Source organism: Anas platyrhynchos, chromosome Z, assembly GCF_047663525.1.
Source record: "Anas platyrhynchos isolate ZD024472 breed Pekin duck chromosome Z, IASCAAS_PekinDuck_T2T, whole genome shotgun sequence".
In the NCBI taxonomy this organism is placed as follows: domain Eukaryota; kingdom Metazoa; phylum Chordata; class Aves; order Anseriformes; family Anatidae; genus Anas; species Anas platyrhynchos.
In genome coordinates this window covers 30,383,951-30,400,904 of record NC_092621.1, presented here as the reverse complement: position 1 = coordinate 30,400,904, position 16,954 = coordinate 30,383,951, and the positions used below count along the sequence as shown (strand labels likewise).

The 16,954-nt window shown below is 39.5% G+C and overlaps 1 protein-coding gene across 5 annotated transcripts in view; it reads right to left on the bottom strand.

Annotated features, from left to right (window-relative positions):
• The window catches only part of RIC1 (RIC1 homolog, RAB6A GEF complex partner 1), a 48,866-nt gene extending 32,266 nt beyond the window's left edge, over window positions 1-16,600 (bottom strand). For 3 of the 5 annotated variants that reach the window (XM_038170019.2, XM_038170021.2, XM_038170020.2), the window contains exons 1-3: window positions 16,188-16,597; window positions 5,679-5,786; window positions 103-179 (exon numbers count right to left, since the gene is read on the bottom strand). In XM_038170019.2, coding sequence (XP_038025947.1) covers window positions 103-179; window positions 5,679-5,786; window positions 16,188-16,328 — 326 coding nt within the window. In that variant the 5' untranslated portion in view covers window positions 16,329-16,597. Of the gene's footprint in view, window positions 1-102; window positions 180-5,678; window positions 5,787-16,187 lie in introns of all 5 variants that reach the window. The other 2 variants (XM_038170023.2, XM_027446037.3) reach the window with 2 other exon arrangements.
• Window positions 16,601-16,954: the final 354 nt, after the last annotated feature.

Below are 16,954 nucleotides of genomic sequence, written 5' to 3'. Positions count from 1 at the left end.
CACACTGGAAGAATATGTTTTTAATCATATTATCTGCCTAGGACTTGTCTGGTTGTATTTTTCCGCATTGTGGGGATGCAAAAGAAAGTTTAAAATACTTACTTCGGATACATTGGCTCATAAAGATACTTGTCTCTTGCTGATGGGATTTCAAAAAACAAGATGTATCCCTTTGCAGTCTGAAAGAGAAATACTGATAAATACACATCTGGTCTAGAAGCATGAGTAAAGTCTATACAGATTCTTTTAATTTCTATGTATGTCTCACGTATATTAAGCACAAATATACACTTGTATCAACTTTCAGACATATTGAAAAATGGTACTTTGAAATTCATTCTAATTAAAATCCCTACTATCCCTTAAAATCCACTGAATGGATCACTCAGAACAGAAAGAAAATATGAAAAAAACATTGTGGATGTATGTGTCCAACAGAGATTTTCCCAGCTCATATAGATCTAAATACATAAGACCAGACAGCTACAGCAGATATTCAGAACTGGGGCACCTAATTATCAAAAGGAGAAATGAGCCTGTAGAAATGACAACTTGTGCTTTCAATAGGAGAGAAGGAACTATGCTTCTTGCAAAGGAGAGAGTTAATGCAGTAAGCATCTAGTAGTATGTATCAAACCTTCAGAGCAAAACTTCCATCTACTTGAACGCAGATGGACATAACAGTATCACAGAATGGCTGAGGTTGGAAGGGACCTCTGAAGATCATACAGTCCAACCTTCTTGCTGAGCAGGATCACGTAGAGCACACTGTGCAGGAGGGCATCCAGGAAGGTTTTGAATATCTCCAGAGAAGGAGACTCTACAACCTCTCTGGGCAACCTGTTCCTGTGCTCTGTCACCCTCACAGTAAAGAAATGCCCTCTTATATTTAGACAGAACCTCCTGTGCTTCAGTTTGTGCCTGTTGTCTCTTGTCCTGTCGCTGGGCATAACTGAAAAGAGACTGGCTCCATCCTTCTGACACCCTCCCCTCATAAATCTGTACACAATGATGAGGTCTCCCCTCAGTCTTCTTTTTTCTGGGTTAAACAGGCCCAGCTCTCTCAGCCTGTCCTCATACAACAGGTGCTCCAGTCTTCTAGTCACCTTTGTAGCCCTCCTCTGGACTCTCTCCAGTAGCTCCATGTCCCTCTTGCACTGGGGAGCCCAGAACCGGACACAGCTCTCCAGGTGAGGCCTCACAGGGCAGAGTAGAGGAGCAGGATCACCTCCCTTTACTTGCTGGCAACACTCTTCCTGATTTACCCCAAGATCCCATTGGCCTTCTTGGCCACCAGGGCACATTGCTGGCTCGTGGTCAGCCTGCTGCCCGCCAGGACTCCCAGGTCCCTCTCTGCAGAAGACTGCAAAGAAGGTAAGCACAGCCTCTTGCTGTTAGTCATCCAGGTAGGTTTTGAAAAATTCTCCTGTCAAACAGTACCTTTTGTTATCATAATGCCTTTTTAAAATCTTCCAGTGCCTGAAAAAAAGTTTTACTATAATCCAATACCAAGTCACATTCTGTTATTCTGGAAGACTGACTTTAAACTACAATGCTATTCGGATAATGAATATAAATCATTTAGTTATCAGATGTGTAGAAGCTGATCGAGTGTTTGTATAACCACAAGACAAGCAGATGACCGGTAAGGTTAGTTGTTCAAAATTAATATATAAGATTTGTTTAAAGCACAAATTTGACCTTCTGGCAAATACATTTCAGTTAACCAGTAGATCCATACAAATATTTTAATATGAGCTAGGCATGTACCTAAAGCACTATTACTAAAAGAAACTATGCATTTCGGTGCTTCTTGTCAAGTTGCTTTGCAAGGTTGGTTTCCTTTTCCGGGAATAAAGGAAACAGCAGTACTTGTTAGCTTACTTCATCAGTTCACAGAAGCCATTTTTTACCCACTCAAATATTTTGCTTTATTGCGAAAGAAATTCCTTTCAGTTTCATAAACGTCAAGAATATACTTAGAACACCACTGTTTTCATTCAAAGCAAATATTTTTCTTATGCAAAACTAAAATCCAAATGATAATGATCATCTTGAGACAGGTCAAAATTAAATGGAAGATTTTCCACGTGCAGCAATATCATGTTCAGGCATTACGCAGTAAAGAAACATGCTCTTTTCTAACATCTTTACAAGTTCTTTCCATTACATCATTAATTATTTAACCACTAAGTTACCTTATACTGGAAGGAAAAGTAAAACAATACTGTGAAGTAATCTTTATACTGATATTAAGGTACAAAGGCCTTAGCTAAATCCCATTCAAAGCACAACTTGCTATTGTTACAGCTTCATTTCTAAATTGAACCTCAAATTCCATGAATAGCTGGCTGAAATGCAGAAGCATTCGACCATGCACTTGTTGCAAATTGATTAGGGAACATGTGACAGTGCTGGTTACTCCAGTGAGTTTCACTGCGTCACAAACATTTCTAAAACAATATAAAAACCTATCAGAATGAATATGATCAAAGTATAAACATTCAGTGCCTTGCAAGAGACATCACTACACGGTTTCTCATATGCTACAGTATCTAATAAAGCTCTGCTTTAGCTATGGGAAACACCAGGGGAAAGACTACAATGCCTGGGATTCTTCTCTACATTGAAACATCTTGCTTCACTTCACAGGTTTATTAAGGTAGTAGAATTAGCTACTATGGGTGTATATACTAATCTAGACAGTAACAGTAGAAAAATTACAAATACACCAATACGAGAGAAGAAACTGCAAAATACTGGGAGGGTGAGGGAGTGGGGGTGGGGTGGGGAGGTAGAGTTTGATCCTGGTTACTTTCTACCAAAATCAACAATATACGAATCATAGTGAATATGTGATAGTTCAAAGCAAGACAGTCAGTTTAAAGATGTGCCAAGAGTTTAGCACTAAAAGATACTATTAGTAATAGAAGCTAGAATTTCTAGAGGATGACAGTGTGGGAACTGCTTAAGCTTGTTTAACTGCATACCATTAAAGCTACCTGAGGTATTTTATAATGCCTCATGTGTTAGATCAAAGGTTGCCTTTAGTACAATAATAATCACCTCACAACAAACGCTATGAAGAAATTTTTTTCTGAGATTCTCAGAACACTTGAAAGAAAGAAAGAGAGAGAGAGAAAGAGAGAGAGAGAAAGAGAGAGAGAGAAAGAGAGAGAGAGAAAGAGAGAGAGAGAAAGAGAGAGAGAGAAAGAGAGAGAGAGAAAGAGAGAGAGAGAAAGAGAGAGAGAGAAAGAGAGAGAGAGAAAGAGAGAGAGAGAAAGAGAGAGAGAGAAAGAGAGAGAGAGAAAGAGAGAGAGAGAAAGAGAGAGAGAGAAAGAGAGAGAGAGAAAGAGAGAGAGAGAAAGAGAGAGAGAGAAAGAGAGAGAGAGAAAGAGAGAGAGAGAAAGAGAGAGCACTGCCCATCCACTGTGATGGATCTGCCCATCCACTGTGGATCAAAGCCCCTGACTCCCAACTACCCTGCCCATCATTGTCACTTAAAAAAAACAGCTAAGTGATACATTTGCTAAGAACATAAAAAAAAAAAAACTTCTGTTCACATTTGAAAAACCAAGTACAACAATTTTATTATTACACACACAACTACAATCAATAAATTCAAGGGCACAGGTAACAACAGCTAAAAACTAAATCACTGAAAAGCTTTCAAATTAAGATGTTTAAGCTATGGCATAGGACTGCACTAATAACCAACAAAACTAGAAGTGTAAAATATTTTTATTTATTAGCTAGCCTTGCTACCAGCTCCTTCACTTGTTCCTATGAGTATTCTCCTTAAGGAAAAGTCACAAAGAATGGACACAATACCTCTTCTATTGGAAAGAAGTGCATAGTTTTACTTGGGGACAAGATTGCCATGCATCAGCAGAAACACCTTCTTAATTAGGCCTCCCATTACTGCCTTTCGTCCACTGTCTCTCTATAACAAAAGTATCTGCGTTTCTATATCTGAGTAGTCTTCTCTGTTTTATATTAAACCTCATATCTGTTTTAAATTAAACCTCATACGTGTTTCAACAGCTTATTAAAAAAAATTGCTATCCAAAGCTGATGATAAAACTAGTATAATAAACGTATTTGTCTACACACACACACACTCTCAGGAAATGCAATATTAACATAAGAAACACGGATATTAGGAAAAGTCATGACAGTTATTTTGTAAACTGACCATTTTGAGTTTTATTTTGTGAAATTTAAGTTTACAAACAGACTTTAAGATACAAGCATTTACAATCTGACGTCATTTGCAGAAAAGAACACAATGCTTTTAGCTGCAGAAAAACTTAAAAGTGCGGTAACTGAATGGGCAAAAAATAAAGCTAGTCTGTATGTTAGCTGAACAATAATGTCTCTTCAGCAAATTGATCCCAATATCACAGAAAAAAATAATATACAAACTAATTAAATTTAAAAATCTAAATCTCTTCTGAATTCCAGCATAAAGATGTAATTGAAATGGGTAGTTCACTTGTGACCATATTCTGTGTTTTAAAAATCAAAGAATTACTTGTTCATTCATGGCAAATGCTATAGAATTCTCCTTTTTGCCTTTACTCGTAACTATTAACACATAAGATCTGCAGATAAAATCTTACACTAATAGAAACACTTTCCTGCACTGGTTTCACCAGTTCCTTTTAGGTAGTTTAAACATTCTAAATCAACTACTGATAAAAGTCTACCCCAGCATTATATACACAAAAATGGGATCACCAGCAGTTTAGTTGATTTGAGGCATGAAGGTAATGGTAGAGGCAGGAGCTATTCCATAAAACATCCGGTATTTTCCACTATAACAATACCTGATTGATTTAAAAACTCCAAGACACTACAGGCATCATTGTAAGTACAAAGAGTGGTTTATATCAGGAGATTAAATTACTGTACCAAACAATTACAGTAGCTACTGTCCGATTTGCAATTCCACATGCCCATCTTCTGATGGATAGTTTTAACGATTTCCGTCTTCCACACCATCTCACAGCAACAGCCTTGATTTAAAATGCTATTAGAATTAACACGCCTAAACTTAAGACCTGGTCAAAAGTTGCAAGATACTGTATTCTGACTTCTGAAATTTCTGCTCCCACCTTTACTGTGACTACCTTACACCTCAAAATTACTTCTGAACACTGGAGCTCAAATAGTCCGCTCAACTTCCGTGAGCACAGCACTAGCAATGAAACATGACTAAATGTTTTATTTTCATATGCAAGACAAGATTTCATCGTTCCATCCACATTTTCATCCACTAAAGACACATCTTTCCGAAATATCTGTAAATACTATTTATCAAGCTACACATGCTTATGTCACCTAATTCCTTAGTTATTTCTGTTATTCACATGCCTCTAAATTCCCTTTTTATTTGTGATCAGGTTACTAAAATAAAGTGATGCTGCAGTGAATACATTAAACATCATTTTAATACAAAGAAACACAGTTCATTTTTAGGGGTAAAAATGTACTAAAATTACTTAAGAAAGCTTCTATCATCCGAAAACACATTTTGTACTATTACGTATTTGCACACAATAAGTATCAGTCAAATGTACATACCGTCTAAAGATTTCTGCAAGGAAACTGGTAGTAAAGAACTCTCTTTACAACCATTTAAGTGCAATATATAAAAACACAAAAACCCTACTTACTGAAACAGCTATCATAGTGCTGTCAGGCCGCCATTCTGCTTGTTTGTACGGTCCAAACTGAGAAGCTGCTTTTGACAGTTCCTTGTAACTCACAATTAATACACTGGGCTGAAAGAAAAAAAAAAAGGCAACAATAATAATTACATCTTATGCCTAGAAGAAATGCAAAATATAAACAGTTATGTTTCCTTACCAATATGTCTCTCTTGAAAAGGGAATTTAAAAGATTAATGAGTATTTGACAATGCATAATACGATTGTGGTTTTAAAGAGAGTCTGTGGTGAATTCTTGCCACACTGTCATTCCTAATCTCACTCTTTTAAATAAAGGGTACTTGAATAAAATAGTTCAGAAAGAGTCATTACAGAGTACAAAAGTAGATTCAAGTTACACAAAGGATAACTGATGCTTAAGATGAACAATCGTGTCACTAGTAGGTTCTAATAATGAAAAGGACTGTCAAATTAGCTAAGATGAAACATGCTACATAGAGGACTTAGTACAATCTGTATTGTTTCTACTAAATGGATGGACCACTGTATTAAATAGAATGATAACCAGAGAACTTGTTTTATATCTCTTCAAGAAAAGGTTGCCAGAAATCATGCAGAAAAAAACACATCAAGTTCACTGCAGAGATTTTTCATATGAGACAACTGTTGGCACCTTTCTTCTTGGGAATGGAGAGCTCTGGAGTCCTGAGGCCCAGAAAATGCTACCAAAGGCACCAAGCCTTCATTCCCTTCCTTGAAAACAATTTAGAGCTGTGATATAAAAACCTTATGGAAGGGTATCTTTTCTTGCTCTCATGCTTAGAAACAGATCTTAAATATATTTATGGAGGAAGAATGTTTGGACTTTTGTGCTCTTGGACCAGTAACAGCTTTCAGCTTAGATAGGTATTCCCCTGTCTGCTACCCCCCACCACTGGGAAAGAGGGAAGCAGAAAGATATGTGCTTATACATCAGTCAGATCACAACTGCACTTCCTCAGCCTTCAGCTAAATTAAACAAGCCATACTTTTCGTGAAATAAGCTCCTCCCCAACGTTGCAGTAGATGAACTTTCCCTAATCATTTGAACGCTGATTTTTCTTCAGAACTTTAGCAGCAAACTATGTACCAACAGGAGCACACTTCTCCAGCTGCTGGAAGGGAAAGAAAAGGCTGAGTAGCAAACACTGTTTGCCAAAAGGAATTACAGATACACTTGGCAGCGCTCATCACCTGCCATGAGGTCCAGAGGTGATGGCAATTTACTATTGTTCTTCGTCTACTAGCTCAAATGGCAAAAGATGGCACAACAAATCTAAAATGATTAATTCTACCCCAAAATCACGTCTGTTTGCACCATACCCAGAACTAGGAGCGTATCTAATAACATCACATTCGGAACCAATTGCTTCAGTTTCCCTTAAGAATAAGCAGAGCTACAAACAAGTTAGTATGAAATTAAGTAATCAAATACTTTCACCATGCATATAAATTAGGAGTTCAATTAATGTCACATAGGCCTTGGTTAATGCATAGTATAACTTTGCTTTCTGTAAGCAGTAGCATCACTAAAATTCCAAATCCACATCGAACCGAATTACCAAAAATAAAGTTCAATGATTACACTGGAAAGTATGACAAGCAAACTAAATCTTTACTGTAAGAACTATTTACACAGGCTTTTTCAATTCAGATGGCTTCTTTTGCAGCTACTTGCAAATCAAGTAAATGAACATTAAATAGACTACTCTTAGCAAAATCTTCTTGCTTGTTCTTCGAAGTACATAGCCCTTCACTGCTTGACTTAAACCCAAGTGAAATGCCTTAGATAAAGTGCCTTGTGACAGCACAATCATGGTAATCTGCTCTATTGATTGAAACCAACCTTTAAGCACTCCTGTGCTTCAAGCATTTTAGCAGCAGGCAAAAAATGTTTCAGAACCTCATTAATGCACAACAATTTTCTTCCTATGTTCTTACTTTTACAAAACATAATGACAGTATTTATACTGTAACGTTCTTGAGACATTAATGAGAAAGCTGCTATTATACCTCAGAATCTGGAAGAACATTCTACTTACATAGCAGCTGTAAAATTTATACAAAATAGACATCTAGATTCGTTTCATTTTGTGTTTTGCAGAGGAAGAGTAAAGATGAAGAGAAGAGAGTAAAGAGTAAATTAGGAGTACATATAAGCATTTTGGATCTTTTTGCAGATTCAGTAGCTTTCTTATTCGCAAGCAGTTCCGTTTCCAATTCAATAGGTCCAAAAGTCTACCTAGCTAATGGTTAAACTGTAATTATTTCACTAATGCAATTTATTTCCACATACAGAAACTAAAAAAAAATAAAATAAATCCATCTTCCTCTGTGAAGAAAACACCTGACATACAGACTTTCACTCCATAGGTTTACAGCACAGCTACAGCGCAACCTGCTCTCCTGCTCTGCTCATGCAGGAGAAATCGAAGCAGCCATTTTAAATCTGAAGTCATTTCTTACTGAAAAAAAAGTGACTTAACTTTTCTTAACACTAAAGGTGTAAGAGCACAGAATTCTGTTTTATAAACAGGAGTCTATCAGCCTAATTTTAAGTACTTGCCTCAAGTGAAACAAGCCATTCAACACACATTTTTTAAAAAAATAAAATAAAAAAACAGAAGGGTCTAGTTAGTACAATACCTTTCTCTGGTTAGTTTTAGATAATTAAGTCACAATTTGTACAGAAGCAGTAGTTTAGATTTCACTACATGAAGTTTTTCCTAAATTTTAACATTTGTTTCTGTTGGGCAAACCAACTCCATATAGCAGTTTCACAACAAACCACACCAAAAAAAAACACATGGAGTTTTGTCCTCCTCGCATTTCTGCACCACCTATTAAAAAGTAAAACAAATCTAGTTAAGCACAACTGTAATCAAAGTCTCAGATAAGTCAAGCAATTGATTCTCCTTCTTTACAATGCTTAAAATTTCCTTTCACTTGAGTTTTAATGGCTGAGTCCCAACTTTTGAAGAAACTGGTGTTTCAAGAAACACAGGAAGTGACCTAACAAAAACAAAACAAAACAAAAAAAAACAGTTGTTCAAAAAAATGATTTGTCTATAGGACAACAGTAAACACATTTATTTTTTAAGGAAGTAAAAACTGAAGACATTCTGTGCAAATATTAAGTAATTCACTCAAACTGCAACCTAAAACTAGCAAAAGCTTTCCAAAATAGATGAGAAGCATATCTGGCATTTCACAATCTGCTGCAGAGAGTATCTAGCATTTTGATATAGTACGCTTTGCCTCTCAGGAAGGAATATAAGGTCAGCCAAAACAGAAGCCGACACTCACTTATGAATAGAACAGGGTGGGTGGATGCTCAAAGGACAACAAAAACGAAGGAGGGGGAGGAGAAGGAAAAAAGATAACCTTAAAAAGAATACACTAATATCATCACCAACGAGTAAACAAATTCTCCAGCGTGCTCCAGTATTAAAAAGAGGACAACAGAATACTATTTCTTGTTCCCATAGCTTAATATACAGTATCTCCTTCCTTTCTTGTCCACCACTCATCTGCCTTGCTTCCCTCCTCCACCTTTTCTATAAGTCCCCTACTCTGAAATCTTTGCTTCTCAATAAATACTTCCCATCTTAAAAAATGCCTCCCCCCCCCCTTGTTAAGATTATTTATGTCAGACTATGACAGCATTCGTAGCCAGCAGATGAAAGCAAATTTGTTTTGGATGACCAATTCTGAAATACAGGAGCTACATCATTTATAAAACAGTAATGCAGCAAAACAGCTTAAGAGGCAAAGACACCTAATTCTACAAACTACTTTAAAACCCCCTTTGATTTATTCTAAGTTGTTGAAAGACTATTCAGTAAGAATTCCTTTGGATTTCTGACTGAGAAATATGAACTCTTCATCAACAACAGGCCAAAACAAAACAATACTACAACAAATACACAGTGAAAGTATTTTAAGTGTGGTAGTTTTATTCAACTCCACCTGCCAGAATATACCGTATTTTCCATCTCCTTTCTTTAAGCAATGAATAATCTCATTAGACTGCATCATATGAAGTGGCTTTTGCGAAGAGATCTATCAAGATACACAAACCCTACATCAAAATCTCTTTGCATGCTAGACGTGGGATATTCCTGGTTTACTTCTCCAAACACAAGCATTCCTTAATATGTGATGTGAATGCACATTGAGCAGACATTTAAATCCCAAACTAAGATGTGAATGCTGCTCCAAACTGGCTGTCTTTAAATAGCACAAGTAGCACAGACTTGAACAGCAACCCTCACAGGAATGAGAGACTGTCTTTAATCGAGGTGCTTAAATGCATTAAAATATAATAATACATCAGGCAACTGGAGAGAGGTACAGTCATTGTTTGACAGAATATAATATAATGAAAACAAAGGTTTTCCTTAATTTAGAGTCTGTGGTTTGACTGCTGCAGGCTAATGGCAAATTGTGCGCGTAGTACATTTAACATGTTAAGTAGGTCAGCAAATACAGTGTAAAACTACTGGACTAAATTTGAGAATTAAATACCTAGCAGCATCTTTGGATTCAGATACTGAAGCCTGTTAGTGTTCCTTAATTTTCAGTTGCTCTCTTAACACTAATTCATTTGAGCCCAGAACGAAACAGAGAAAGAGCAAGACAAGAGCACTGCCATTTATGCACATCCCAAAAATTAATAGAACCATGAGGTAACACTTTCTCTCAAGCTTGTAGATGTACCCGTCAGACATCAGCAGACTCTAAATTTTTACACAAAACAAAGAAGTAGTTATTATAGTCGTATTAAATATGAATAGCAACACTGTATAGGCAAGGATAGCAATGTCTCAAGCAGTTTATAAATTTATGCTCAAATGCTTATACATGGCAAAAAAAGTTACATGAATTCTTAAAAGTACTGATAAAGGTTTACAGAATCGTATAATTTCTGTTGAAATAACTTTGCAAAGAACTTTGAAGAAAGAACTTTGCAAAGTTCTGGATGTTTTGCCTAGCCTATACACATCCAACACGTTCAACTCCAAACCACATTTTTTTCTGCCTTTTTTATTCTAAATTTAAACCCAGAGGAACTTGATTTTTTTTTTTCCAGCACAAGTAAGTTACGCAATCCTTAATACCTCCTTTTCTTTATTTTATAGGATTTTACTCCTCAGTTGTCCTCCATCAATTCACTTCTACCAACTTACTTACGGAATAATTTTTTGCATTTAAATTATAGTTGCCAAACACCAAATACCTGGAAGACAATCAGCCTTCTCACAACTGCCATGTCTAGGAAGAAATTCTTATGTGTGCTGACAGCATGCAGTGGTACCAGCAGCTAGCAACGCAGTATCATGTACGTTTTTTCCTTCTTAGCAGAAGCAGTAAGAATCCTGCATGACCATAGAATAATGTCAAGCCCCTTACATTCTCATCCTCCAACAATGCAGTATTCTAAACTTTAACATTTAATCTCACTCAGAATCAGGAGGCAATTTCTTTCAAAAACACAGATGGTCTGTTTTGTCTTACAAGACAAGTCTTTCAATGCAGTGTTAGGCTGTAAGCACAAGACAAAAATCAAACGTACACTGTTCTGATGAGCTTACAGTCTAAGTGACAGGCTGCAAGAAAATAGACCCAAGGGCTGGTGAAACCGCGCATTGTATTTTGTCATTAAATGACTTATGCTCTGCTTTTAAGGTTGAAGCTTCATAGGTTTATAAAGTTATAAAAGGTTAAATGGAGAAAGAAGAAGTATACACATGTATGAAAAGAAATTTCATTGGTAAGAACAGGAAGAAGAAGAAAAGAATACAGAGTATGAATAGCTACGTAGTTAACACAAATACAAGGTAGCAGTAAAAGAATTTCTAAAAATATGGTTAATTCGAAAAATATCATTTAAAGCTTTAACTGAGTTTTAAAAAGCTGCATAAAGTTTAGAATCAGCAGAGTATCCATTCAAGAAGCTAACACGCACAACTCCCAGTGACATGCTTCACACAAGCTGCTGTCAAAGAGCAAAAAACAAAGCGCATCAGAACCATCTAGCAGATGACAGTCACTGCCTCTCACAAGCTAAAGTTTTCGGTTAATCTACTGCTCAAAAATGTTTACAATATGAAAGGTCATATTCTGTAGATTTTCGCTGTTCCCGTGAACTATCAAGTGCTTAAGTTTAAGTTAAATAGAACTCTGTGATGAAGATCAGATTCACAAACGCTCTAATGTGATCTCTGATCTTGTACTGGCAAACAACTTCATGAGCAACTGCTTGCAAAGTCAAAACCCACAGCTGAAGATGTTCTTCTTTTCACTAAAGTAATTCTACAATGTCTTTGAAGGGTCATCTATTTGATGTTAACATAAGATAAACCACAAAACGGTAAAGATGTGCTGAATATTAACATAGGAACTTTGTATTTCATGTGACAAATTCATCAGTTTAATAGGTATTTTCTCTCTCTTTTTTGTTAATTACCTAACCATAAATACAACTTCACAATAGGAGCAACAGCACACCCAGTGCCCTTAGTAAAGTACAAATAGAAATGGCCTTCTCAGACCAGTACCAGATGGGTATCTGTAAGAAGTCTGCATTTCAGCGGTTAAGTTACCATGGGGAAAAAAAAGCACAACAGAAGAAGTAAGACATGATAGTTTGCACTGATGCCATCTGTGCCATACTGTTCACAACAAGCAACCGCATGCATCACTAGGAAGATGTCTGTCGTCCATTTTCCAATCAAATTTCAGATAAAATGCTACAGATTGTATCTCATCCTCCCTAGGAAAAGGCCATATATAGTATTCAGCAGTTATATTGCTTAGAGTTCTGAGATCAATGTGTGATCCTGGAAGCAGAGTTAGTATTTTCTTTTCATAGCCACCTGTAATAAATAAGATAAAAGAAACAACTGCACCTTTTTTTTTTTTTTAAGAGTCTATTTACGTATCACATTAACTATAAGCAGTGGTGTCACAAATAACTTCTTTTATACTGTGCCAAAATTCCAGGTTGGAAAGAGCACTTCTCTAAGGGAAGCACAGATCCCTGTTGTTTTCAATTTGTTTCAAGCGTGTAACAAGCTCTACTCTAACACTGAACCAGTTAGAGACTGAAAAGAGCAAGAAGAGTGTGTTAGAAGGGTTGCCCGAACATAAACTAATTCAGCATTCAGAACAAATAGAGATTATTCTGTCATCTGTGATTCCAGAATGTATGTTTTCCCATAGGCTTACAGTTCATTTGAGTGATCTCATTCAGTGTCAGATTATCACAAAAAAAAAAAAAAGAAACAAAAAAAAACCACACACACAGGAAAGTTTAAAAGCAAGGGTAGATGTAAATACTAAGTTGGTAAACACCTAGGTAGTTAAGAAATTTTCCTCAAAATGAACAGCTGAGCAAGCTACTTGGACACCACACAGCTTGCAAAACTGGTTAGTTATGACAGGCAGCCCAACAACCACCTCCAATAGTTTTCATTAAATATTCAGGGCCAGTACTTATTACTGTCACAAGTCATTTAAGATTAAAGAAAGGAAACGCTGAACTATATTTGGTACAAGTGTGCCATCAGACACTATTCCTGTTCCACTTACTTTGCTATTCAACATTTACTGGGGAATTCAACTCCACACCTCTGTCACATCTCCTCCTTCAGCCACACACAGCTTCCCTCAGTATCCAGAGCCCTGTGGGTGAATATCTAGGATTCACCAAACTGCCTCAAGCTCTTACTTCATGAGATAACCAAGCTGATCTAAAATTAAAGGCCACGCTGCTGTCAAAGGAGTAATGCTTTCAGTGAGCCAAGTACAATGCTCCTTTGATCCCTCCATGAGCAGAAAAAAAAGCAGGTTTCTATTTGTTCAGCAAACTGAACAGCCTCATAAAAGCCACCACTAGCTCCAAAAATACAGGTCTAAGCAGGAAAGATGACAACCCTTCAGACTGCACAGCTGCCTCATGAAGCCCTCACCTTCAGTACCCAAGCCAATTAACTGCCTCTTTTTAGCATTTCAGAAAGTTTCTTTCATGAACTGAAGTTTCACATTTCAAACATCCAAGTACTTAACTTTAGCAGAACAAAAACTCCTCAACAAGCCTTCCAATTCTGTCAATGAAAACAGTTTCATTGGCTTTCAATGACAATTAATCTTCTGAGGTACCTAAGCCATAAATTTCTTATGAAATACTGAAGAAAGCCACTTAGATAAGCCGTCTCCAAACTGGGAGATGTGCCAGACAACCCACTGGGGAGCAAGAAAAAAAAAGTTTATGCCACTGACAAACAAAAATTAAAAGTATTGCTTATTTCATCTTTATCTTTTTTAATTTCTGTTTTGTGTCTGTTTTACAGCATACAAATAAGTATATTACTCAACACACACAGTTTGTAAGGAACTATACTCACATAGGGGGTGCATGCCCGAACATCTTTTATCAGTATCAGCATGCAGTCAAATCAGTTCGCCACTCATTAGTGGTCTTTGTATCCACAATCCAGCCTCCCCCTTCAAAACAAGGTAAATCATCTGGAACTCAACCACACCAGGAGAACTCCATCTGTTTTTACACACATCATGTAAATCAGCTTCTAACCTTATCACCTATATGGCTTCCAAACCAGAAAACAATCCACACTTTGGTGTAAACATTCCCTAATGATCGGTCTTAACCCACAGCAGATGAAAAGGAGCTTTAAACATTACCACTTCACTTGAAACATACACAAGACTGAATATAAGTTCACAAGCCTGAAAGTATTTCAAAGGGCCCCTTGTTCTTGAAAACCTCAAAACAGTTTCACCAGCCTCACATCCTTATTCTTACAGGAAACCTTTCATATACGTTTGAGACAGTAATAAGTCTTAACAAGGACATTAGCCTAAAGGCTTTTCCACTTCGCAAAACTGAATTAGTTCAACCTGACCAGAACTTAGCCCTGTTCTAAAGAAGATACTTCCGACAAATGGTAACGTTTTCTGTAACGCAAAAATTTTGTTTGTTTCAAAGAAGTTCAACATATGACTTTAATAGTCACCTGATTAAAAAAAAGAAAGAAAAAAGAAAAACAACACACTATGTTTAGCGATAATACAAAAGATTCTCATAAAGAGACTGCCACATTTTATAGTCTAAACTCAGTTACTGACCAAGTCTGGCAAAGTCAGCACGTTCCTTAAAAACACCCATGACACACTGGAACCAGAATGGGTTGAGAAATTTTTAATGACCTCTAAGTTTGCTCAGCCTTTTTTTTGCAACAAGTGAATTCTTCCAGCATCCTGCCTCTTGCCAATTATACCTTGTTTAACATTTCAAAACAAGCCCAAACTTGTAACATAATGAAGGCAGTCCTCAGAAACCAACCATAAAGCAAACTGCCTTCTGGACAATAGCACACATATAGAAGCACTCTACAAGCCCGTCCTCATTTATATATTTTCCCAGAAAAGGTCATCAATTGTGCTTTGTTGACAGCTACAACTACAGCTTTGACAGCTGGAAGACTGTGTAATTTACCTACAGTAGGTGCCATGAAGCTCAGGGAACGCAGGCCACGCGACGCTGTTCACACAGCACAGTTACTGGGCTGACACTCCCTGACCGGATACTTGTCAAAGTTAAGAGACAGCCACGGCAGCAACCCACCCAGGAACCAATTATCAGCCACGCAGAGCACAGCAGAAGGCCAAGTGATGAAACCTCAGCATAAATCAAAACAGGGTTTTGAGGCTGTGACTGTTGTTTGATACCTTTCTATAGCAGCTTTCTAAAATTGGATTTTTACTTTTCTCTGAAATCCGAGATGAACTCTGAAAATCATCTGGAGACGGAGATATTTTTAGACAGAGAGGGAATCTAATTAGGGCAGTATTTTAGAAGATCCAGCGTCAAAATTTGAAGTCAGCACCGCAGCTGTTTCATAAGACTGCGTCAAACCAAGCTGACAAGCAGCACTTCCACGCTCCCAAGCCAATTCAGAGCTCACTTAACGCAACGCATCCGATGCCAGTCACACACGGTCCCGGAACAACAACAACGGGGTGCTGCTGGAGCAGCGGCTCCCAGCCAGCAGCCGCCTCAGCCCTTACGGCGTTCAGGGCCACAGCAACGTATCCCACCTGCAATCGCAAAAAGTTATTTAACTTCTCAGGGGTTACGTAACGGCGCGGCGCTACAGGTGGCTCTGCCTTGCCAGCAGCAGGTGCTGGGCGTGTTTCACATCTGTGGTGTGTGTGTGTGTGTGTGTGTGTGTGTGGTTTGGTATAATGTGTAAAGATGAAGACAAAACGCACAGAGCACGCCTGCACAACCTGCGTTGCTATGAGCATCAAGCTGGCCCGCCGCTTCACTTCGAGGCTTAAAAACAAACAAATAGATAGATAAATAGATAGATGAATAGATAAATAGATAGATAGATAGATAGGCTGGGTAGGAGCCTGGGGGGGGGGGGGTGTTCCCGTGGCCGCACTCACCCGGCAGTACCAGACGCTGAGCTGGGACGGGGCCAGCACGGCGAAGAGGGCTCTCTGCGGGTCGGTGCGGATGTGGACGGGCGGCTCGGGGCCCTGCAGCGGGCACAGCAGCCGCCGGGGCCAGCCGCTGAGGAAATACATGGCGGCGGCGGCGGCGGCGGGGGCCTGCGGGGCGCGGCGGCCTCTGGCCTAGGCGGGGGGCAGCGGCGGCGGCGGCGGCGCCCGTCAGCTGCGGGCGGTCACTGCTCCGAGCGCGGCCGTGCCGGCTGCGGGGCCCCCCGCTGCGGCTCCTCGCTGCCGCCCGTGGCTCGCCCGCCGGCTGCCGGCGTCGCTGCGCGGCCCCAGGCGGCCGCCGCCATCTCCCTGCCGCCCGCCCCCCGCTCGCTCGCGGCGCCCGGGCGCTGCGCGGCGGAGTGAGGGGGGAGGGGGGGGAGCAGGGGGCGGGGCCGGCAGCGCGGCCGCACATTGGCCCCGCCGCCGGGCCCCGCGCGGATGTGGCGTCAGGAGGCGGGGGAGGGGGGGAGGCGCCCGCCCCCCGGGGGCTCCGTGTGCGGAAAGGGGAGGGAGGGGGAGCGGCGGGGTGCGCATGCGCGTGGGGAGGGGGGGAGGGGGGAGCTCGGTGTGACCAGCCCCGAGCAGAGCAGGCTGAGGGGAGGCCTCATGGCGGCCTGCAGCTCCCTCACGAGGGGAGCGGAGGGGCAGGCGCTGAGCTCTGCTCTCTGGGGACAGCGACAGGACCCGAGGGAACGGCATGGAGCTGGGACAGG